General features: G+C 35.9%; 1 protein-coding gene across 1 annotated transcript; it reads left to right on the forward strand.

The window, feature by feature from the left end:
• Window positions 1–5700: 5700 nt before the first annotated feature.
• Window positions 5701–27175, forward strand: LOC120354271. The gene is made up of 6 exons (XM_039441166.1): window positions 5701–5944; window positions 8588–8684; window positions 11689–11838; window positions 18048–18210; window positions 22942–23164; window positions 27120–27175. The coding sequence occupies exons 1-6, from the start codon at window positions 5857–5859 to the stop codon at window positions 27173–27175; spliced, it is 777 nt and encodes a 258-aa protein (XP_039297100.1). The 5' UTR covers window positions 5701–5856.

Raw genomic sequence — 27175 nt, forward strand, 5'->3', positions numbered from 1 at the left:
CAATTTTATTTTATTTTTCATTCTTATTTTGCATCAAATTATGTATCTAAACTAGTTGATGTCAAAGGCTCTTCATGGATTTATTCTGTGAGCTTTTGTATGTAAATAAATAAATAAATAAATAAATAAATATTTAGCGATTTGGAGGTTATAAACAACTTGAAAAAACAAAGGGGGAAAAAAATATATCTTTCAAAAAAAGCTATCACAACCTCTAAGATTCATTTGGCGGGAGTAGATATTGGATTTAACAGCACAACTTTGGACCCATAACTCAACTGACCGTTTTAGTTATTGGAAACATGAATAAGCTCTTTCTGACGACTGTGCAACGGAACCATGTGTCTCATTGGACGTTTTACCTTCTTGCCCTATTACCATAGGTATGGAAAGTATTGCTTTCCGAAAATTTAAGGTACCCCAATTACGAAATTTCTATACGTTTCAAGGTCCCCTGAGTCCAAAAAACTGATTCTTGTGTATTGGTCTGTATGTGTGTGTGGTGTGTGGTGTGTGTGTGTGTGTGTGTGTGTATGTGTGGTGTGGTGTGTGTGTGTGTGGTGTGTGTGGGTGTGTATGAGTGTATGTGCATCTGTGTACACGATATCACATCTCCCAATTAACGGAATGACTTGAAATTTGAAACTTAAGGTCATTACAATATAAGGATCCAACACGATCAATTTCGATAAAATGTGATTCAAGATGGCGGCTAAAATGTTGTCAAATACAGGGTTTTTCGCGATATTCTTGAAAACGGCTCCAACGATTTTGTTCAAATTCATGCCTAAAATAGTCATTGATAACCTCTATCAACTGCCACAAGTCCCATATTATGTAGAAATTTCAGGAGCTCTGCCCCATCTATGCGAAGTTCGGTTTAGATTCCCTATTCTCAGGCTTTAGGTACAATTTAAACAAAAAACTCCAATTGGAAAAGATTGAGCATGAAAATCTCTACGATTAATGTTAAGTAACATTTTCACCTACAATTCAAAATAAGCTTAAAATCCGAGAAAATGTTATTATTTCAATTGCAAACTGTTGGCAACTGTTGATTCTATTAAATCATTCAATAGCGTGTGTCTCCAGCGTTATTGTCCTGTCATCAGCTGGCTCAGATCTCTGTTTATAAGTAGACTTGAGATGCGCGGGAACACTAGCGTCAGGAGATAAATTTTCATAATGGTAAGGAAAGTTGTGTGAGTGTGCCACACCAGATTTTTAGTTTAATGGGAGCTATAGTTCACTTTGACATCTGTGCAACGAGAGGTGAATTTATGGCTTTGTAAATGAGGTAACTGCCTGTTTTCAACTTCATGTGACGACTCTGCAACCGGGCATTAGATAGCTAACATAAATAACGATAAGTTATTAGATCAGCTCCTCCAGCACAGTTGGATTTGGACAATATTGATGTCTTCAGACAACAATGCCAGTCGTTTTCAACTAATGAAGTTTGAGCACAAAATGAGACCGAGTTTTAGCCATTATGGAACTTGAATAACTATGGATCATATGACTAAAACCAGGAATCAATCAGCTGATAACAGAAAATTCCAATGATCAAGAAGTAGAAAACCTACAGTATGTGTCCCACAGCTTTGCCTACATGACTTTGTAAAAGATATATTGGCAAGGTATGGTTCGCAGGGTTATATTCATGGCTTCACAAAAACATCAGCATTCAGATGTCTTCGATCACTAGATGGAGATAGCAGGGTTCCGATCTCCCTACAGAGCTTCCCTGGAGAAAGCTTCCTATACACAGAGATTCTCCATTAATGAGAGAGTTGCAACGTATCACCAACAGTGTAAAGAGAATGTTGAATGAATTTCAGCTCATGGGCTTCCACTGAAAATGTTCGATTACAAGTCAGTTGCACAAAGCCTGTTGAATTTTGATCGTGATTAAACCACGACTGCCAATTGGAGAAGCCACTTCTAAAAAGCTCACTCTGATTGGTTTCAGTGAGATCAATCATGGTGAAGTCTAACCAGTTTTTGTACAACCGGGCCTAAGCTGGTAGGAAAAGCCACAGGACACGGACTGTAACACTGCGTTGTGCTCAAAGACTCAACTCCAAAATCTCACTGTGTATCTTTCTGGATGCAACACGTTGCTTTCCAGAAGATACATAATAGTACCTGATGCTTAAGAAAATATATATTTCCAAAATATATGTTGTGTCTCAATTTGACATGTAGTCTTAAGACGCTTGACGCTAATGACTTCTGAATACTTTTGACTCCTATCTCACATTTATTTTTTTTTTTACAAACCAGAATGATTTGCAGTTTCTATACATAGGCTAATGTAGATGAAGGAAAACGTGTGGATCGAGAGTGAGAATTTTTTTTCCCTCAGAGATTTGTTGCCTTGGCTTCACCTCAGGCATCAAACTTTCCCCTTACCGGGGAAACGGTTTTTTCCCACTTCAGATATACAAATAACTATTCTATTGGCAATTCAAATATGATTAAATATCTAAAACAAATTATACTTAGCACATTTCAAATCAACAAAATCAGTTAATTATAGCAGGCTACCTCTGAAATAGTGAGAAAAATTGCAGTTGCACAGAGGGTATTGGGTATGCGCATGCGCTAACGTTGTTGCTTGTGTTTCCCCAGTGTCAAGTGCCAAAGCTGAATGATAGTACATGACCTGTTTAGTATGTAGGTCTATGCACCTTTATACTTCCTTCATTCATATTCTATAGAGGAATCGAGTGGATTGTAATATTTATAGAATCTAAGTTCAAAGGGCAATATGGATTTACATCTATGAAGCCTGATCAGACCTGACTATTTCTGCATATTCACTCACTTTCATCTTATTAATTATCAATCAAATCCTCCTTTTTTCCTACTCTTTCTCTTTTGTCACACCTCCTCCTACTATTCAACCGTTACTTAGTAACCTACTATACTCTGTACAAAATAATCTCTGACTTGAGAGGGAAATACACAGCAAAGATGGCATACAGAGGTAGGGATGGAAAAGTAGCAAAGCTACCGCTCTTGACTGGCCAGCATTCTCTAATTTCTCGTGAGTAATGATTCAATGATTCAACGATATAATGATTTTATTTAGGTCAAAGTACATCAGTACATGAGCCAGGTCACATACAACATCCATTATGAATAAAATACAATATACAATGTCAGCTTTCAAAAAGTCCATTGTCTCATTGTCGTTATGTGATAACTATTTTCACTATGTCCAACTTATATTAATCATATAATATGTCCACTTCTATTACCAATATAATATCATGATACACAATATAATAATAATATCATAATATTTATTATGTTCGATTTAATATAAAAATTTCACCAAGTAATAAAGTATTAGCCATCGAATAGCATCAACAAACAAGTAAAGTACATCCCATAGATAATAAATCACATCCCAAAATCTACTTCCCACTATGCTTAACAATGTAACCCTCACAGCCACTCATTTCAAAAAACTCACCAATTCTATAAAAAGGGGTATCCAAGAGTCATTTTTTGACCATGCTGGCAAATAAGCTACTTGGCAAGAACCTAACTCTCTCCGGTAGGTGGTTATAGAATTTCACATCGGAAAGAGGGAGACAAGATGAAATCTTGTGTAGTTTATCCTATAGACATGCAGATCTGCACAATGTCTGTAAGTATGAAGTATTATAATTATGTATATCCTCATTTCTAGTCAAATTGGATCCATCCTTTTTTATAGCTAACAGTGATTGAGAAATATACACATTTGAAACAGTCAAAATTTTACAATGCAGAAGAGGCTTACAGTGCTCAAGATAAGGAACACCACAAAACACGCAAATGACTTTTTTCTGGAGGATCAATACTCTGTCCACCTTGCTTTAGTGACACCATAGTTTCACACCATAAATTAGAAGAGAATGAGAAAAAGCATGGTAGGTCATCCTTGTGGATTCAAATATCATTTCCATTTCAAGGCGTCTCAGCAGAAATATTACTCTGCTAAGCATGGAGCGCAAATCATCTTTATTCTCCCCAACACAGCTCGAGATCAAGAACAAAGCTCAGAAGTCTAACACATGCATAACTACCAAGAGTACCTCTAGCTGGGCTGAAAGTGATAGCCTGTGTTTTCTCGTTATTCAATGTCAACCCATTCTTTACAAACCACCTGGCAGTCACCTCCAGCAAATCATCCACCTGCGCTCTAGTCATATCTGCATTGGGATCACTAGCAAACAAAGTGGTGTCATCAGCATACATGATAACTTTGCCAGACAACTCAAAATGTAGGTCGTGGATAGCTACTATAAAAAGGAAAGGGCCCAAAATGCAACCCTGGGGTACACCGTGCTTAACAGCTGTGGAAGATGGAACCCTTCCATTCCAACTGACCACCTGTTTCCTGCCTGACAGATAGGAGCCAAGCATTCTCAGTGGATCAGGCTCTAGTCCATATCTTTCGAATTTTTAGCAAAATGCTATGTGAAATACAATTGAATGCTCTTGAAAGATAACACAGCAGAACAGGGGTGGATTGTCTCAACTCGAAAGGCCTTAGAATTACCTGAAGAAGAGTCTCCACTGCTAAACTTGTATACTTACCCTTTCTGAACCCAACTGAGTAGAAACCAAAAGCCCATGTCTCTCAAAGTGGTCAAAAACTTGCTCCAGCATGACAGCCTCATAAACCTTGCTGAATATTGTAATCATGGATACAGGTCTGAAACTGCCTACCTCATTAGGAGTGCCTTTCTTGTGAATGGGAACCGCTTTTGAGGTTCTGAGCACATCTGGGAAGACTCCTCCACTGGAGCAAACATTAATAAGGAATGCCAGCAATGGTGCCAAAGTATCTATCACTCTTTTCAAAAATATACCTGACATATTGTAGACATCACTGCTTGTGGTAGACTTGAAGCCCTTGACCAATCTTAGAATATCCTTCACACTCACCTGTCTCCACTGAAATTACTAATTGAGGGAATACTCACTCACTATGCCATTGAGTGGGACCCATGAAATTATTCACAAGATTATCAACTGAGCCCGAAAAATACTGATTGGAATCCTCAGCTGTTGCAAAATCAGTGGAGGGGAGAGAGGACTGGAGCCTTCTTCCCCGAGCAGCCTTACAGGGATTTGCAGAATTAGCCACGAGCAATCCAAGTGCCTCCTGTTTGGCATTTCTTAATTTCTATATGTTATGCCCTCTTATCTTAGACAGAATAGGATGAAAATGAGGCCAATACTCACAGATGTCACTTACAGTATTCAAGCGGTCATGTTGAACTCACAGAGTCTCCTGTCTGGAATCCTCCAGTCAACTGACTCTAATCGACACAATAACAATAGACTGCACTTCTTCCTATAACTCTATTCATCACAGTAATTTGCTGATCTCGGTCCATTTCTCTGTGCCAAATGTCCCTTCAAGAAAATGCTATTTTTCAGGGAGTATATTTAACAAGGAATGCAGGCAAGCAGAGCGAGTCTGCTGTTCTTATCTCAGGATGATTCAGCCAGGGGTCAGAGCTCCCTGGCTAGACAGATGAAGCAAGTGAAGCGAGCCTGCTGGCTATAAACTTACCACAAGTGGATTTTTTTGAATACTTTGAGTTTCCCAGCATTCCAGAAAACCGTAGTATTTTTCTATTCCAAAACCATAGTAGCCTATTTATTTCATCCATTACAATTTTTGTGGACTGAGATGAACTTTGATCGAATCTGCTTTGTGTTCGTTAGAGAGCTTCCACCACTTCTTCACCGACTGAGATTGTCCGAGTTATAACCAAGCAAACCCTGAAGAGACCCAATGATATTCGTGTAATAGAGCACACACCACTGGATAGGCTATGGTTTGAAATGTACAATAACGAGTATCAGACAAAAATGGAAGGAATCAGATACTATCAAAAGGAAGGAGAGAAGTTCAAATTGTACAATAATTTGAGTGAGTAAATGTCCTGTAATATTTCATTTTTCAGTATATATGAATATCATAGTTTCCAGTGATATTTATCACATGTTGAGAAAAATAAGAAATTATTATTGAGAAGGATGCTTCAATCTTCGATTAATAATAAACAGATAATTCAAAGCAGGAGAGTGAAGAGGATTTCATTTCTCCTTGAAATGTCAAACAGAGGAACAAATTATATTAATTCTTTATTGAAAATTTCTCCAACTTCCCAATTAGACTGATGGTAGAAAAAGGGGAAAATTAATACCCATATCGATTCTGTAATGATCTGTCTCAGGAATTTTGACTGCAGGTACTCAATCCTCGAAAAGTGATGATAGAAAGAAGAGTTTTTTCTGAGAGAACGTTCTTATTTTGATAGCTTGAAAGTGATATGAATCTAAAGTCTCTAGAAAATATCACCAGTGAAAAGCTTTTTTAGCCTTTTCACAAAAGACACGAATATAGTCTGTTCAGTCATGTCTGTAGACAACTTGCTTTTCACAAAAGACACGAATATATTCTGTTCAGACATGTCTGTAGACAGACTTTTGAGCTTTTCACAAAAGACACAAATATAGTCTGTTCAGACATGTCTGTAGACAAACTTGCTTTTCACAAAAGACATGAATATATTCTGTTCATACATGTCTGTAGACAGACTTTTGAGCTTTTCACAAAAGACACAATATAGTCTGTTCAGACATGTCTGTAGACAAACTTGCTTTTCACAAAAGACACGAATATATTCTGTTCAGACATGTCTGTAGACAGACTTTTGAGCTTTTCACAGAAGACACGAATATAGTCTGTTCAGACATGTCTGTATACAGACTTTCAAGCTTTTCACAAAAGACACAAATATAGTCTGGTCAGACATGTCTGTAGACAGTCTTCTAAGCTTTTCACAAAAGACACAATATAGTCTGTTTAGACATGTCTGTAGACAGCCTTTCAAGCTTTCCACAAAAGACACAATATAGTCTGGTCAGACATGTGTATAGACAGTCTTTTAAGCTTTTCACGAAGGACACAAATATAGTCTGTTCAGACATGTCTGTATACAGACTTTCAAGCTTTTCACAAAAGACACAATATAGTCTGGTCAGACATGTCTGTAGACAGTCTTTTAAGCTTTTCACAAAAGACACAAATATAGTCTGTTTAGACATGTCTGTAGAGAGCCTTTCAAGCTTTTCACAAAAGACACAATATAGTCTGTTCAGACATGTCTGTATACAGAATTTCAAGCTTTCCACAAAAGACACAAATATAGTCTGGTCAGACATGTCTGTAGACAGTCTTTTAAGCTTTTCACAAAATACACAAATATAGTCTGTTTAGACATGTCTGTAGACATCCTTTCAAGCTTTCAACAGAAGACACAAATATAGTCTGGTCAGACATGTGTATAGACAGTCTTTTAAGCTTTTCACGAAAGACAAAAATATAGTCTGTTCAGACATGTCTGTATACAGACTTTCAAGCTTTTTACAAAAGACACAAATATAGTCTGGTCAGACATGTCTGTAGACAGTCTTTCAAGCTTTCCACAAAAGACACGAATATAGTGTGTTCAGACATGTATGTAGACAGTCTTTCAAGCTTTTCACAAAAGACACAAATATAGTCTGTTTAGACATGTCTGTAGACAGCCTTCTATGCTTTTCACAAAAGACACAAATATAGTCTGTTCAGACATGCGACTGTAAAGACAGACATGTTCGACAGACCTGCAGTATCATTAGTGGCTGGTGATAAAGGTATAATTTATGAAAATAGCATCAGCTGATTAAAAACACGTATGTTTGTGGTGAATTAAGCTTGATTTCCACATTATTAGTAACATTGGACAGTGAAAATATAATTACCACGAGAACTAATTGGAATATTCCGACTCAGCCCAGCAGAGCAGGAGTTTTTTAGAACTCATGGAAATAATATATTCACTGTTCACCACTACATGGCTTTTAACTTGAAGATGGTTTCCTATATTATATCAGTGACAAAATCAATGGAAATATAATTTCCATAAGTTCTAAAAGAATGCTTGCTTAGCCGGGCTGAGTGAGGATGGCCAATAAGAACTTGTAGCAATATTATATTCCCACTGGTATATATAGTGAGGTCCACATTTTAATGGCAGTATTCGATTAGCAATGGCACCATATTGCTATCCTTGTCTATCATTTAACAAAGTAGATAGCACTATCTCTTTCTCGCTTTGCTCTGTTGCCAGATCATCTTTTAGCAATGTAGAATTTATAATGAATTAACAAAATATTTCACTTCAAGTACCTATGTGAATTCATTATGAAATTATTAAAAAATATTATTCATTGCTTAATTAAATACAATTGATTATTTTAAATGAGAATGAACAGTTGATATACATTAATAAACCTGTATCAGCTACCGTCGATAGAAGGCATTGACAAAACAGAGGTTTCGCAACCTTGTTCTCCTATCTTTCTCCACTGCCATTATAACGTGGACCTTACTATAGGAATCTAGCTCCAGTCTGAACACAGCTCAATATGAGAGTAAAACAAGAAATCTTTATGCAAGTATACTGCAAATCAATTGAACTGCTTGAAAGTTTCTGAATATTCCTTGTTCTCAACTTTGTTCCAGACTCCTATGTTATATTTGAACATGACTCATCGACAGGTGTAGGCCAATGGAAGAGTGGAACAAAACAGTTGGATAACTTCAATGGGAAATCGAAAAAGTAACACAACATTTGAATTATCTTGGGAACTGAATATTGATTATTGGAGATTGAAGAGAAAATGTGGGCTAACCCAAGTATTGAAGTGAGGGTCAGAAGCCCCAAGTAACCAAAATTGCTGGCTTATGTACAAAATTACAGAAAATAATTATCCATCAGGAGTTAGAACTTAACTTTATTGCTTGAGTGAGACAGTTATTGCAACACATAGTGGAGCTCGATAATTTTGCCAAAGCAATAAAGATGTTTCATCCTGAAATTACATGTAACAATTCTTTCAGAACTAAAGAACGAAGCTATAAAACCAAAATAGCTTACATAATATTATTTTGTCGACAATGTTGAGGTTATGAACCTCAAGGTGCATTTCCATTTGTGTGTGAATGTTGTCGTCAATCACGACAGGGTGAGAAACTCAAACTTGAGGGATTTAAATTTTTCTGGAGAACCTGAAAGATTATTTTAAATTATGTTTCAATTGGGGAGGTTGAGTTAATACTTTCAAATATCAAAATAAAATGAAACATAGCTATATGTGAGACTCAGTTAAAATCCCTGACATAAATGATTGGTCCTTGCACAGTGATTTGCCAAAGCCCATTTAGCTATATCTCAAATAAGCATCACAAATAAATCACACATAAGCACTATTCACTTTTTTCGTACATTTTCGTACATGCTTCCATCCAACCAATGTCTTGGCATAGGAAAAAGTTTCAATCGACATCAATGTTAACAGACCTGGAAGACATTCACATAGAATTAATAAACAATATGGCGACTCTTGGCGGGATTTCTCACCATATTTAGCGATTTGGAGGTTATAAACAACTTGAAAAAACATAGGGGGAAAAAATATATCTTTCAAAAAAAGCTATCACAACCTCTAAGATTCATTAGGCGGGAGTAGATATTGGATTTAACAGCACAACTTTGGACCCATAACTCAACTGACCGTTTTTACTTATTGGAAACATGAATAAGCTCTTTCTGACGACTGTGCAACGGAATCATGTGTCTGATTGGACGTTTTTACCTTCCTTGCCCTATTACCATAGGTATGGAAAGTATTGCTTTCTGAAAAATTTAAGGTACCCCAATTACGAAATTTCTATACGTTTCGAGGTCCCCTGAGTCCAAAAAAGTGGTTTTTGGGTATTGGTCTTTATGTGTGTGTGTGTGTGTGTGTGTATGTGTGTGTGTGTGTGTGTGTGTGTGTGTGTGTGTGTGTGTGTGTGTGTGTGTGTGTGTGTGTGTGTGTGTGTGTGTGTGTGTGTGTATGTATGAGTGTATGTGCATCTGTGTACACGATATCTTATCTCCCAATTAACGGAATGACTTGAAATTTGAAACTTAAGGTCATTACAATATAAGGATCCGACACGATCAATTTCGATAAAATGCGATTCAAGATGGCGGCTAAAATGTTGTCAAATACAGGGTTTTTCGCGATTTTCTTGAAAACGGCTCCAACGATTTTGTTCAAATTCATACCTAAAATAGTCATTGATAACCTCTATCAACTGCCACAAGTCCCATATATATGTAGAAATTTCAGGAGCTCTGCCCCATCTATGCGAAGTTCGGTTTAGATTCCCTATTCTCAGGCTTTAGGTACAATTTTAACAAAAAATTCCAATTGGAAAAGATTGAGCATGAAAATCTCTACGATTAATGTTAAGTAACATTTTCACCTACAATTCAAAATGAGCTTAAAATCCGAGAAAATGTTATTATTTCAATTGCAAACTGTTGGCAACTGTTGATTCTATTGAATCATTCAATAGCGTGTGTCTCCAGCGTTATTGTCCTGTCATCAGCTGGCTCAGATCTCTGTTTATAAGTAGACTTGAGATGCGCGGGAACACTAGCGTCAGGTGATAAATTTTCATAACGGCAAGGAAAGTTGTGTGAGTGTGCCACACCAGATTTTTAGTTTAATGGGAGCTATAGTTCACTTTGACATCTGTGCAACGGGAAGTGAATTTATGGCTTTGTAAATGAGGTAACTGCCTGTTTTCAACTTCATGTGACGACTCTGCAACCGGGCATTAGATAGCTAACATAAATAACGATAAGTTATTAGATCAGCTCTTCCAGCACAGTTGGAATTTGGACAATATTGATGTCTTCAGACAACAATGCCAGTCGTTTTCAACTAATGAAGTTTGAGCACAAAATGAGAACCGAGTTTTAGCCATTATGGAACTTGAATAACTATGGATCATATGACTAAAACCAGGAATCAATCAGCTGATAACAGAAAATTCCAATGATCAAGAAGTAGAAAACCTACAGTATGTGTCCCACAGCTTTGCCTACATGACTTTGTAACAGAATATTGGCAAGGTATGGTTCGCAGGGTTATATTCATGGCTTCACAAAAACATCAGCATTCAGATGTCTTTGATCACTAGATGGAGATAGCAGGGTTCCGATCTCCCTACAGAGCTTCCCTGGAGAAAGCTTCCTATACACAGAGATTCTTCATTAATGAGAGAGTTGCAACGTAACACCAACAGTGGAAAGAGAATGTTGAATGAATTTCAGCTCATGGGCTTCCACTGAAAATGCTCGATTACAAGTGTCAGTTGCACAAAAGCCTGTTGAATTTTGATCGTGATTAAACCCACGACTGCCAATTGGAGAAGCCACTTCTATAAAAAGCTCACTCTGATTGGTTTCAGTGAGATCAATCATGGTGAAGTCCAACCAGTTTTTGTACAACCGGGCCTAAGCTGGTAGGAAAAGCCACAGGACACGGACTGTAACACTGCGTTGTGCTCAAAGGACTTAACTCCAAAATCTCACTGTGTATCTTTCTGGATGCAATACGTTGCTTTCCAGAAGATACATAATAGTACCTGATGCTTGAGAAAATATATATTTCCAAAATATATGTTGTGTCTCAATTTGACATGTAGTCTTAAGACGCTTGACGCTAATGACTTCTGAATACTTTTGACTCCTATCTCACATTTATTTTTTTTTTTTACAAAACCAGAATGTTTGAAACACTACGGTATGATGAGAGCAATTATAATCCGAAGATGATGTACCACCTGGATGTGTCCAGGTCTCAGCACGCAGAAAGAACATTGCTAATGGGTTCCAAGTGGACGAAAATATATGGAAATTCTCGGACCAACTTGATGTGAGTGATATCTTGAACATGGTGATGAATAAATGATGATAATATATTATTTATTCCCATAGAAAATAAAACAGACAACACGTGGGAGTACATTAAAAAACAGTAAAAAAGTGAATTTGTATGGATTTTGAGTCCCTCATAGGAAGGTCTCACCTCACCTGGATATCCTTCCGACAGTCACGCCCTACTCAATCACATGAGCAGTCGCGTGTTATATTTTGTACAGCATCCAATTTTCCAAGTGTTATGTACTCTGTTTACTGTCAAAACATATTAATCGATTGTGTAATATTACTTTTTCTATCTTTTTGGATTATTTTACGCCTATGAACATTTGGATGGTTACATTTCATAGCCCAATAAGGTACATCAAGCAAAGCCATCAATTCTGTGTTATCGGTTCGTTTACAGTCCCCCTATACAGTCTTTCGCTATCTCATGCACAGTGCTACTTATGCAATGTCGCGACTAAATTGCACCTAAAGACTGAATCATTGCTCGGTTGATACAGCAACTCAGTGGCGTGATGGGGGGAAAGTTCTGGAATGCATAGGTGACTCATTCACTGATAGATAAATAGATAGATATATATTACGTCTGGTTGGCCTCAACGGCGTCAGACAAGTCAAAGTGCTAGAAAAAGCGAGACACCATTAATTTTTCATTAAATTCATATCTAGTATATAATTACTATTTGTCTTTGACTCTATTACAGTAATCAAAATAGTCCTTCAGACTATAAAAGCATTCCTCCTTTAGAAATAATTTCAAACTTCGTTTAAACTTTTTTATCGTTAATATTTCCCGCAACCGAATTTGTAGTACTTGGTAAATCTTTCTACCAATATAACAGGGTTCTTCTTCATACAAAGTCAATTCATGATATTCCGGGAAGGTACTCTTATGCCGTGTATTATATTCATGCGTCTTATTAATAGTCTGTAGTGAACACCTTCCAATATATACACACATTTCCAAGATATAGAGACAGGGAACACTGAGAATCTCCATTTAAATAAAATAGTCCCTACAATGTGTTTGTGGATGCAACCTCACCATAGTGCGCAAAGCTTTCTTTTGACAAATGAAAATTTTCTGAAGGTTACTCTCTCTAGCTCCCCATAGGGCCACTGAATATGTAATATGTGACTCCACCAAGCAATGATAGACCGACTTCAATAGAGGCTTATTATTTAATTTACTTAAATTCCTTAAGACAAAAATTCCACTCGCTATTTTACTTTCGATCTTATCCAATTGTTCCCCCCAACCCAGCCCTTCCTCCAGTTTCACCCCTAAGAAGTCCATTGAGCTCTTGATTACCAATTCCGACTCTCCAATGAAAAATTTAGGTGTTTCATTGTGTCTTAACCTCCTACTCTGATGGGTTTGTAGACACATATAATCTGTTTTCGAGGCATTCAACATCAATTTATTATTTGCAAAATATTGGCACAGACATAGATATTCATCTTAACATAGGACTCAATTTCCAATTTTCTCAAGTCTTGGCTTCTTGTCACCAGAGTCGTATCATCTGCAAAAACATACAGATTCTCGATGGAAACCGACCCTGCAACATCATTCACATAGATCAAGAACAACAAGGGGCCCAGAATAGAACCCTGAGGGACCCCAGAGACAATTAATTTAGGCTTTGATCGTGTGAATTTTATTTTATTTTTAGTTCCATGTTGAATCTCTTTGACTTGATACCTGTTTGTCATATACGAATCCATCCATTCCAATGCAGAGCCTCCAAAACCATGAAGTCTGAGTTTATTCATCAACAGATCTACATTTACACAGTCAAAAGCCTTGGAGAGGTCGGCAAAACAAGTGATTACCGCCTCTCCCGACTCAATCGCATCAATACAATAGTTGAGGAAATCTATTAGTAACAATTTGGTACAATTAGATCTGCAGAAACCATATTGCTTATTACAAAGAATGTCGTTATCCTCCAGGTAATCTATAAGCTGATTACAAATGACTCTCTCCAATATCTTAGAAATAACCGGAAGCAGAGAGATTGGCCGATAGTTATTCAAATCAGTTCTGTCCCCACTTTTAAAAAGAGGTTTGAGTCTTGCTGTTTTACAGCCATCAGGACAAATTCCTTGTTTTATTGAAGAATTTATCAAGTGTAACAAAGGCAAGACTATTTATTCTACACAGAATTTTACTACCTTCATACTAATTCCATCCAAACCATATGAAGATTTTTGCGCAAACTTGGAGATTATGTGTTTGAGGGTGGATTCATCTATTTCAACAGAATTCAGTATTCTACTTTGTACTTCAGCCTCTTTCACGCTTTGCGCCCTCTTCCCACCCTCTATTTCTTCACTAATTGATTCTGCAATGTTTACAAAATGTGTATTCATAATCTCTGCTATCTTTTTAGGATTTTTAACAGTCTCGTCCTTATTCCTCAAAATTAACTTCTCAACTTTTTTCTGACCCTTTCCCCTAAATTCGTTTACTACTTTCCAGTACTCTTTAGGTTTATTACTGGCCGCTTCTATTCTTCTGTTATACCAACAAGCTCCAGCAAGTGCAACATTTGTTTTATACAATCTTTTAGCTTGCTTGTAGTATATCTTTTCTTTCAGTTGTTTTGTCTACTTTCCATTCCTCATAACGGTCTACCATATTAATCTTAAGATTTGTAATTTTCTCATCAATCCATTTTATCTTATTTCGGTAGATCTTTTTCTCTTTGAAAGGACACGAAATATCAAAGTGATACAAGAATAGTTTGACAAAGGTATCATATTTCCTGTGAATATCATTTTCACTGTACACATCAGTCCAATTCTCAAGTTTCAATCTATTTTTCAATCAATGCAGGTTGACGTCAGCTCAGTAATTCTAGTAGGCAAGAGAATCCTCAAGTTCAGACCAAAACTCTTCAATAAGTTATTAAAACAATTTGCTGCTCTATCTTTTTTCATTATATTTATGTTAAAATCTCCCCCTATTATTATTCCATGCGAGTTCAAGAATGGTTCTAATGCTTTGAGATAGGCACTCAACTTTTCAACAAATATATCAACACTAGCATCAGGACTCCTATTTATTGATGACAGAATTATATGTTGATTATCCAATTCAACCTGTATGTCACAGCACTCAAAAATCTTTTGCTCGGAAAAATTTTTACCTATCTCCATAATCTTTAAACTCCCAGTCATAGTTGAATCATTTTTATAAATAGCGACCCCTCCCTTTCTCATATCTTTTCTTTCAAAATAATCCAAGAGGGAATAATTGTGCAATTCAATTGAATTTAACTCCACCCCATTCAATAGTTTAATAATTGTGCAATTTAATTGAATTTAACACCACCCTATTCAATAGTTTTGTGCAACGAAAAAACTGGCACTTTTGTAATTTTTACAACAGCGTGACTGCCGGAAGGATATAGAAATTCAAGCCATCAATAGGCCTTACAACTGTCATTTTTCAGCTGGGACCTACCATCGTGTCACAGGTTCAGCCACTACCTCTGTAAACATAGTCATAGTGCATGACAGGTGGTTGGTTGATGGTAACGTCAGCTAAGGTAGGGCTCCTACACCAATAGAACACTGGCTGATATGGATCAGCTGAAATCAACAAATTTTTATTTTTATGGAGGTGGTGACTCAGCTCGGCCGTACATCGGTGCGGTTATACAGAGTGGGTGAAAAGTCCGAGAATGGCTTAATATCTCATACACAAAGGTTATTTGTTGGTGCTTGTGATTTGGGATCCTACTCAAATTGAAAATACTACTTCACTATGACTTCAAAAGATTGGTCCGCCATCTTGGATCCACCATATTGAATGCAACTTTATTTTTTTAAATGGGAAGGTTGTCATGCGATACATGATTTTGATAAGGCATTTGAAGTGAAAATGCATGGTAAAAGCCACGCATCGATATATCAAGCCGTTTAGAAGATATTTACACTATTAATCAATACGGTACCACATATATGTATTTCATATTTCTGTTATGCATGATATAGATTAATAATGTGAATATCTTCTGAACGTTTCGAGATATTAATATGCGGTTCTCGTCATTCATTTTTTCTTAAAATTTCGTATCGAAATATGTATCTAATGACAACCTTACTATTTGAAAAAAAGTATTATTCAATATGGTGGATCAAAGATGGTGGACCATATTTTTAAAGTAATAGTAAAGTGGTATTTTCAATTTGAGTAGGATGCCTGATCACACTCACCATCAAATTACCTTTGTGTATGAGATACGAAGCCGTTCTCGGACTTATTTCTCTCCTTCTGCTCTGAATAGTATTGATTAATAATGTGAATATCTTCTTAACGGTTTGAGATATCGATATGCGGTTTTCGCCATTTTTTTCTTCAAATTTCGTATTGGAATCATGTATGGCATGACCACCTTCCTATTTTAAAGAATAGAATTGCATTCAATATGGCGAATCCAAGATGGCGGAACAGATTTTTAAAGTCATAGTAAAGTAGTATTTTCAATTTGAGTAGGATCCCCAATCACACCCACCGTCAAATAACCTTTGTGTATGAGATATTAAGCCGTTCTTGGACTTTTCACCCACCCTGCATGTGTCCCGGCCTTACAATTTCACAGAATAGTAAGAGGGGGAACACAAGTAGGCTAGCACTAATCAAATCAGAAACATAGGTCTATCTGGAATCGTTGTTGAATCCATCCCGTAGAATACAGGAGGATGATAATGAATAAAAGACAAAAAGGATCACCTCAAGTCTGTCAGATCATATGAAGGTACATTATAAGCAAGTAAAAATGAATTGGAATACTTATTTTGGTATAAATGAATATCTGGAATCGAAGTGGGAATAAATGGAAATTTAAAGGATTCTACACACTTACGAATTTTGCCTGTGGATTTTGCTCGGTGCAAAATCACTGGCCATACTTTTCAAGTCCATCCTTTCCACTGAAATCAAAATCGTCCAATAATGGAGATAGAGGAATTTTGATTTTAGAATTATTGGATTCAGCACCCCAGATTGCATAAGCATAGATCCCGTTTTCGAAAATACCCGGAAACAAGGGAGTTATGATTTTAGTATGGCTTTCTTTTGGCATAGTAAAAATGTACTAAGTTAATTGATGATAATAATTCATTCGCTCACCAAGGAACAAGCGAAGGTTTCTAGAAGCTTTAGATCACTAAACTTAGGGTCAGCTGCCGAGCTCGGGAATCAGCTGAGTTCTAGACTTAAAACAGCTGGAGTCAGAAAATTGGATTCCCGAAGTGGGGTGTAGTTGCAGTTTTCATGACAATCTTAATTTTTTCATTTCTATAATTGGAAACGTTTTTATCATTTCTTTATTTCTTGTGTTTAATTTTCTAGTTTTTCAGAATTCAATTTACACGTGACTATTACGAGACTATTACACGTGACTAAAAAAAGTACTATGACTGCGACAGCACCCCGTTTTGGAGAGCCAATTTTCTGACTCAGCTGTTTAAAGTCTAGAAATCAAAAGTTTGAACATAAATAATTCAAAACTATAATATTATACGTTCTAGTTTCTAAAAGCATTTTTTTAACTTTGGAAAAATGAATCAAAATATAAAATCAAATATCAGAAAACTTCTCCTTTTATCACCTAATAAAATAAAAAATGAATAGATTCAAGTGCTCATGGATTTTCCAACTTTGACAATTTTGAGTTCACGAGAGCGCTAAATCCGAATCTGGAATCAAAATCTTCCTATCTTGATCTCTAGGCGATCTAGATTTTTGATAACTACACGCGCCCAGCCGGAACAGCCTACACACTACAAATAGTCTCTCCCGAGCCGAGCCGAGCCGAGTCGCTCCAGTAGCCCTGGATGGATTTGGCCTGGCTTGGCTCGGCACGGCTCGGCTTGGAAGAAAATCGCGACTCAGCTCTGGCTACACTGCAGTGATGATAACATTGCTAAGTGTTAATAATGCTAAGATATTGTTCATACTTTGTAATTTATTCTATTATTGCTAGTGTTTGCCCTCTGTCTGATAATTTGCGACTCCTCCCTGCACACGGACAAATCATCCAGGCAGGGAGAATTTATTCATGTAATTTATAACACTTTTATATTTTGTGAATATGTAATATTCTATGAATGAACCAATTTGAATTTGAATTTTGAATTTGAAATTATGATTCTTTGTAACATTCAAACATGATTCTCCAATAGATGTGTTGAAGAGGAAGAGCTAGCTAGAAGAGAGTTCTTGAATAATAATACTCTATATCTCACAAAAGTATCTGAACAAGGAAGTGGAAACAATAAGAATAAATTCCATGTTGACTTCAATCTCTTGACGCTTAAAATTTGGAACTGCACTGATAAAGACAATGTAAGAACTCTATTTAGAATTGAGTATAATAGTTCCTATTTCTACATTATATTAGCTCATTCAAGTGAGGTCTACATTGTAAAAGCAGTATATTATATGATTAACATTGCTGATGCTATCATTGTCTATCATTTAACAAAGCAGATATCGCTATCTTCTCCTGGTTCTATAACTCTGCCGAATCGATTCTAAGAATGCAGAAATATTATTAATCACCAAAACATTTATTCTCATTTTTTGTTTTTTTTTCCAATCATCGAGAAAAATATATTCTATTGACAAAGGAAATAATATTGATTGTTCTTTACAAGAATAAACAGGTTGATATAACATCAGATTAGTGACATTGAAACTTAAACAGCGTCGACCTCACTTTTAAAGTAGTAACATTATTTTGAAGTTCCTTAGTTCTCATTGAAAAAGTGAAAATACATCAAAATATTCAAATGTGGATCACCCCAAGGTATCACTATCAGATCAATCTCTCATCTTCCCACATTAAACCCTTGGTGTGTATGCTACATTTTCCTTGGTCAAAGTGTATACAGTTTCCAACATTTACACAGATTTAAATACACGATGGATTTAAGGTCTGAAATGATTGAAAAGAAAAAGAAAGTGAATGAAGAAGAATGGATTTATTAGGTATAATTATAAAAAAAACACATCATGCTAGAAAAAATTAATATGGAGAAAGAACAAAATGTTTCTTTTCTGGATCAAAATGTTGTAAAATTACTCAGAAATTTCCAATTCGTAGAGATTTGATTGAAATATTTTTGTTTTTGATTAGTTTTAGAATATTGTTGATCAGTTTTAAAATATCAAAATTTAAAATTTTTAGTTTAGTCATTAGTTTGGAAGTGTAAATTGGACTTTTTGAAGTGAAAAGTGAAATCTAACCTCATTCTTTTTTGAAACTTTTATTTGTAAAAATATGGGAGAAGACAGTTTTGGGCTATGCCTGTTGTCTTCTCCCAATCATATTTTAATTATGATTTGTATTGTGAATAAAAAAATACCGTAAATAAATGAACAACAATGGTTGAGTTCAAAGCCACTGATCAATTCCATCGAGTTTTTTTTACGTTCAGAAAAAACCTGATCACAGATTAGTGATCACAGATGAACCACAGAATGGAAAGTCGGCTAGTATCCTGACGCCATAATCTGCCATCTTCAAAGAAAATGTATTATTGTAATACAGCAGTAGTTTTAATTTCTATAGTGAGGTCCACATTATAATGACAGTATTTGATCAACTTTGGTTTTGCTATCCTTGTATCTTTTGACAACGCCGGTGGTACTATCCTTTTCTTGGTCCACAACGATACCAATTATATTTTCGATAGCATAGAAATATAATTGATTATTGCAGAAAATCGGCATCGCTATTCTTCTATCTCTATCCACTGCCATTATAACATGGACCTCACTATAACAAGATGATGCAGTCATGTGTCGTGGTCTTGGTGCACTCAAATCTTGGTTAGATTGATACCTCCCATTTTGTGTGTATTCTGTGGCTGAACGGTTGCTCATGAGTCATGACTGACAGATGTTCCCCCTGTTGATCATATTCTATAAACAAAACTAGAACTCAACCTATTTCATTGTAATCAATTAAAATGGAAAACCATCAGGTCATTGTAGTAGTTTTAAATGCTTTGTAAAATATTTTAAATGTTATTGAATTTATGTTATCATGCATTTCTCTGCTCCCAAATACATTATAATGGAGTCCATTATTTGTAAACAACGTCGTACTCAGCCATGTCTGTTTACATTCAGCTACTCAATTTACGATCTTTTCCATCAGTGGAAAAGTACGATTAACTGATCAGTGAATGAACCGGATATGACGTATTTTTTTTCTTATCAGTTAGACCAAAGACCTTAAAGAGGTATAAACGCACAATACCTATGCCTTCCCAATGCTAGCTCTTACTTGAAATTAAAGGTTCCATTGAGGTATTTTAGCGCGATATATCATATGATATATATTTTTTGTAATATTAAAGATCACAAAAATCTTCAAGATCTTCAGTATCCAATAATCTTCCAGGCTGTCCCCTTAATGGCCGATTTCAATTCCAAATAATCTAGCGCTGCATGTGAGTCTATGAATCGTTCAACGACAAAACAGTACTTCGTTCAGAGCCACGTTTACTCACCAATCTCATCGTTCACTCACCGATCAGTGGCTTTGAACTCAACCAATGTAAGGTAATACATGAGAGATCAAGAATTGAAACCTGTCCATGCTGTATTTGGTCCATGCTGTGGCTTAGTGCAAGAAGTACCTATGTCAAAATATCAACTTTCTCACAAATCAGCTTGGAAGTTCACCTTGTATTTTCGAACTACAGCATTTCAATACAGAAATGCGAGTGCTAAAAGTGCAGAAGTCGACGTTGGTAGTTCTGGCACGGAGTATGAATGATAATCTAAATACTACATATTTCTTCATTTGTAGTTTTCGCACTCTGAGAGTGGAATAACAGTTATTTATAATTTAGTTACTGAATCATGACATTGGTAGTATAAACTTTATAACGTTTTATCTTTTTATTGAGATAGGACATTGGCACTTCTGGAACTGAAAATAATCAATATTAGTGATGTATTAGTGTATTAAACTCATTTCTGAAAAAAATTGACATTGATAGTGAAATTTACATTATCTCATGAGATATAATATAGCATTAGTTGTATTTTTCTTCAGGGCTACTGTTGAATATGAATAAGAATGAGAATCTAAGTAGCCTACCATTTTTGGAATAGTTTAGTCATGACATATGTTTCAGCTATAATGATGCCGTCAATGAGTTTTTTGAGAATAAAAATAACATGACATTGAATAATACTATTGGAAGCTTCTTATTTTTGATCATATGTTTCCACATTCATATGATTCTATAAACTAGGACTGTAGATTTCAAAATTGAATTCGCATTATTCTATCGAAAAAAGGGAATACAATAATTGAGTTCAGAAAGATTTAAAGAAAATATACTGGAAAGGGAGGAATTGGCATCCTACATAGTTTGACCAGAATACGGTACTCGTCAATAAAAAATTGGTGAGTGTCTGTCAGACACTGCATATATACACTAAGGGTCGATGTATTGTAATTCTGTTTCCAATTACCTGTAAGCCAATCAAAAGGATAAACTACAGCACTGCTAAAATAGTTATTGTCTACATTCTTCAACGCCATGAACAATATATCACCCCAGACCACATTGACAGTTCAATAAAGCTTCCTGATCAAAGGCTTTCTCTGGTCAAGCTTGTTAAAGATATCTTGAAATAGGTAAACAAATCTGAACTATTTCAAAGATGATCTCAAATTTGTTTCTGAAGGTAGCGGGCAAATGCTTCTCATATCAAAACCAGAGAAAGTACTTCAAGGATGCCCAATCATGGAACTACTATACTTACAGAATTCTTCTAAGCTAGTGCCTGTTGTGCATATAATGCACCTCTCATATCTATCAGGTTCATCGAGAGCCGAGCAAGCGTCATCTAGGCTCAAAACAACATGAGGAGACAGACATACATCGTCTGTCTGTCTGTCTACATTGCAACATTCTGAGGGAATTCTGCGCAGTATGTCTGCTTATGGCCACCTGTTGCCAAGAATTATCTCAGTCTTTATTTCGATAAGGAGATTTGATGGAAAATTGAGATGATCAGGAATTGTTGTTGAGGGAAAAATATATTAAGAAAGATATTGACCGAGCGAAGAGGTCTAAGATTCAAGTCGACGGTTTGGCATTTCTCTTAATGTTCAAATGTTTATATGTTAACATGTTGCGCATTTACGGCGAAAAGCGGTAATAGATTTTCATGAAATTCGACAGGTATGTTCCTTTTTAAATTGTGCGTCGACATAATTATATACAAGGTTTTTGAAAATTTTGCATTTCAAGGATAATATAAAAGGAAAAAGGAGCCAATATTAGAGGAAAAATCAGACTATGGAGTTATTCATCATAAATCAGCTGTCTAGTGGACTATAACACTTTTTTCTACATCTTGAAAATGTATTTTTCCATCAACGTTGTAGACAGTTGCAGCCAGACCTGATAACAGCACTCACACTCACATTCCGGGATGACACGTCACGGTACGATAGGACAGAAAGCACTATGTTTATTAGAATTTTTTCTAGACATTTGAAATTGATAATATCACTTATCAATTTTTGATGAAACATAGCAACAGGTCAATGTAACTTATTGAACGTGAGGTCTACTGTTCACAGAACTACTAGTATTATTATACAATATTGTTGTAAATGTGCTTTTTTGATTAACACTCTATTCATTGAAAGTTTACAATATTGAACAAGATAAAAGATAACAATATTGAACAAGGTAAAAATGAAATAGAACATCATCTTTCAACGTATCTCATAAAACTTAACTTGTTATTATTTGTAAACGTTCTTTGCTGTAACAGTCACCTTGACAACCGTGCTCGTATGATAAGTATCCATGTAGGGTCAGCCTACATCGATAATATAATACATACCATCGAGAACATTCCTTGTAAGTTCCATTTCATTGAATATTGCCATATTGTTATGAGTTCACAAGTTCACAATCTTCAACAATTCCATATTGTTAAAATCATCCTAATGTACTCCTGGAAATTATAATATACGGTATGAATTTATTATGGTATGTGATAACCATAATTTTTATTATCTGTTCAATACTATAGAGCAAACTGTCATTATATGGAGTGATGAATACTTTCACAATAAAACAATTATATGACTACAATTATAATGACTACAACCGGGTTACACTGAAAGAAATAAAATTTTATGATGGAGTGACTGTCTTACATGGCAAGGTTCCTGGACAATTAGATATGGAAGATTATTATGAATTTACAGAATTCAAATATCTCGATGTAGCTGATATGAGTTCGGTGAAGTTTGGTGAGTCATCCATATCTTTGATAATATAATATGAGGAAGAATTGTCTCACACATGTATAAAATTGTAAATTCACAAATATGCACTCCATCATGACTGAACTACAGTCTACCATCTGAACAGATAAACCTACAATTTAGATAGGGATTATGAATTTACTGAGGATTGTGATAGGACCATTTCCATTGTTATCGTACAACTTTTTTCAATTTTTATAATCAAAACAAATTTACTCAATTTGTAATTCAAATTTTCTAGAACTATGAAGCTCCACCAGTAGATGAGATTATGATAAAATTATGAGATTATAATGGAGTTCTAGACCATTTTAGGAGCCTCTAAGGGCCAGTTTCCAAGCTGGGGATTTAGCTTATTAGTTTTATGCCTGGTTGCAGAGTCGCTACATGAAGTCACCCATAGCTAACAGAGCCATTAGTCTAACAACTCGCTCATGAATAGATGTTCGTTGCAGAGTCGTTTGCAAGACCCCTTTTCTATGGCCCTGACAAGGCACACACTTAAGTCGCACTGCTGCTCATACCACTTTTTGCCTGGTATGCTTGTATCCAACTAACGTTTTGGCAACGGGGAGGGAATCACTGTGAACAGTTCTTCCAAACCTCCAGTCGGATGACGTCACAGCATGGCGCTTGTTTATCACAACACTGCTGTCTGCTCTGCTTATTATGTTTTTGATGTTTGGAGGTTACGAATCAAAATCGTAACCTGCAGACTACTTTGTAATTATTCTCAGTTAGTTTGATTTTTTGATAGCTATGAATGAATTAAGTAAGATAAAATTAGAGGTGGAAGTAAAAAATAAGTGACTGGTGTATTTATTATTTTAAAAAAATGACCAGAACTATTTCATTGTCCTCTGGCATTTTGACATGTCTTGGAAACAAAGCAGCCAGTTTACAAGATAAATTTCCAATGACTCTGCATATGGTAAAAACTTAAAATACACTTGGCGCGAATGTATAGTGGATTTATAAGCACAATTCTGGGCATTTAAATAAAGAGCACTTTTAGTTATTGGTAGCTTCAGATGACGTCATCTGCCTATACGAAAAAATCTGTCTCTGCAACAGAAAAACGTGTTTGTTGGCGTACTGTTACCTACCGGCAGAGCAATAGCTAACGGAACGTCTCTGCAACGAGATTGGCCTGTTAGATAGTTAAGTCCACGCTGTTAACTATGGGCGACGCTATTTGTCGACTCTGCAACCGGGCATTAGACTTTGAAAAGCTCCAGTCGGAAAATTGGCTTTCTGAAACAGGGTGCAGTAGTACCCTAGCTATTATGATAACTTTTATCTTCTCAAAGCTAAAACTTTACACTATTAATTTCATCTTTATTCTATTTTTTGTTCAATTTTAAAGTTTTTACTTTCCTTGCCCTATCACCATAGATAAGGAAAGTATTGCTTTCCGAAAAAAATTCAGGTACCCCAATTTCTGAATTTCTATACGTTTCAAGGTCCCCTGAGTCCAAAAAAGTGGTTTTTGGGTATTGGTCTGTATGTGTGTGTGTGTGTGTGTGTGTGTGTGTGTGTGTGTGTGTGTGTGTGTGTGTATGAGTGTATGTGCGTCTGGGTACACGATATCTCATCTCCCAATTAACCGAATGACTTGAAATTTGGAACTTAAGGTCCTCACACTATATGGATCCGACACGAACATCTTTGATCGAATGAAATTCAAGATGGCGGCTAAAATGGCGAAAATGTTGTCAAAAACAGGGTTTTTCGCGATTTTCTCGAAAACGTTCCCAACGATTTTGATTAAAGTTATACCTACAATAGTCATCGATAAGCTCTATCAACTGCCACAAGTCTTATATCTGTAAAAATTTTAGGATCTCCGCCCCAAACAAGAAATTTTGAGTGGAAAAGATTGAGCATGAGAATCTCTACAATTAATGTTGAGTAACATTTTCACCTAAAATTAAAAATAAGCTCGAAATTCGAGAAAATGTGATTATCCAATTGCAAACTGTTGGCAACTACTGTTGATTTTACTGAATGACTAGCCGTCAGGCTCGCTTCGCTCGTCATATCCGTCTAGCCAGAGGGCTCCGCCCCCTGGACCCCCGACTGGATCGTCCAAGAATGAGATCAGCAGGCTCGCTTCGCTCGCCTGCATTTTTCATTTGAGCATTTTTTTCATATGTTAGGACAATCCAGTCGGGGGTCCAGACTAAACGTCTGGCTAAACGGATATGGAGAGCGAAGCGAGCCTGACGGCTAGTTATATAATATTCCCAGGATTGAAGTAGCAGTGCCCAATCAATTTTTCCGCGATAAATGCATTTATCTATGGTGCCAACTTGGTGCCAACCTAACAAAGTCAACTCAACTTAATGCCAATCTGACAAAATTATTTAGTTGCCAATTAACAACTGTTTCGAAGAGGTACTCTATCTAGATTATAGTTTTATAGTAACATATGATATGGAAATTTCAATTATAATAAAGAGATTAGGAGAAGAAGAATGTACATGCTAAAAGACGAACTTTAAACTCTTAAAAACAACCCTTAGAGTTAAAATATTGCCAAAGGATTTCTTAGTGCGCCTCTAAAGGGCCAACTAAACATACCTACCAAATTTGAACGTTTTTGGTCTGGTAGATTTTTAGTTATGCAAGTGAGTGAGTGAGTGAGTGAGTGAGTCAGTCAGTCAGTCAGTCAGTCAGTGAGTGAGAGCCATTTCGCTTTTATATATATATATAGATTAACTATGAAGAGATAGCAGACCGACCTCGTGTGTCTCCAGCGTTATCGCCCTGTCACCAGCTGGCTCAAGTCTTTGAATAGTAGACTTGAGATGCGCGGGAACACTAGCGTCAAGTGATGAATTTTCATAACAGCAAGGAAAGTCGTGTGAGTGCGCCACACCAGATTTTCAAAATTCAATAGACTATGCCCCGTTTTGGAACGCCAGTTTTCTGACAACAGCTGTTTAAAGTGTAGAACTTATATCTGAATCCTGAGCTCGGAAACCAGCCCTAAATATCAACAAAATTGGATGAGACTTTTGTGAAATTAATGAGATTTGAGAGATAAATCAATAAAATCCAATTATAAAATGAATAGATGAATAATTATTATGTTATTAAAAATACTGTTATTGATCATAATAGAAATCTTGAGCTTCATAGGATTGAAAAAAAATTTCTCTTAGTTTCTCTGTAAAATACGAAAAAAGTATTTTTCTACTTAAAAAATTTGGAGAATAATATTTCAAGTTATTCAATTGATGAAAAATTGGATATCCTCTCTCATTCAAACCCAAATGAATGAAATCCAATCCTTCTTCATTCATATATTTCATTCCAGTCAAGTCAATATGGACATGAAAGAAAGGGAGAGCTTGAATTGGATTTATATTATAGTTGGGATTTTTTAATATAATGTTTAGAAACATAAGCCTGGAAACAATTTTATAGCATCCACAATAAATTAGCATTCAGCAATCCAAATAATAAGGAAACATATGTTTTGGAAAAAGAATTATAGTCCAGTCACTATATACATTGGTGCTTGCAATAATTTATATTGTAGGCCTAATTTTCCAATAATTATATTATTTGGATACATGAGAGAAGTCCAGAACCAAATTCTTCATGTAAAATTTCCTTGTGCTATATACAGAGTGGCCCAGAATCCTCGTATTTTTAGTTCATTTTCCAGTTTTCAGCTATTTCCGCCAAATCCAGTGATCGGAAAGTAAAATTTAATCTCGCCTTTTTCAAGATTATGAAATTCTGAATGAAATGAGATCATTCGGGACTCCCTATCTCCAATGAGTACTGAGTGATGATTTTTCAAAAATGAGTGAAATTTTCAAGAATGTTACTGTGAATTGTTCTCTTACTATAAATTGGTCTTTTCCTCAATAAAATTAGTTCCAATTCCAATTAAGCAGCTATTAATGTAGTATCTCACATTTTCCAGAAGGAAGCATAGAGATGGCTTCAGGCAGTGGGCTGGCTCAAGTGAGCACAACGTGA

Source organism: Nilaparvata lugens, chromosome 14, assembly GCF_014356525.2.
Source record: "Nilaparvata lugens isolate BPH chromosome 14, ASM1435652v1, whole genome shotgun sequence".
In the NCBI taxonomy this organism is placed as follows: Eukaryota; Metazoa; Arthropoda; class Insecta; order Hemiptera; family Delphacidae; genus Nilaparvata; species Nilaparvata lugens.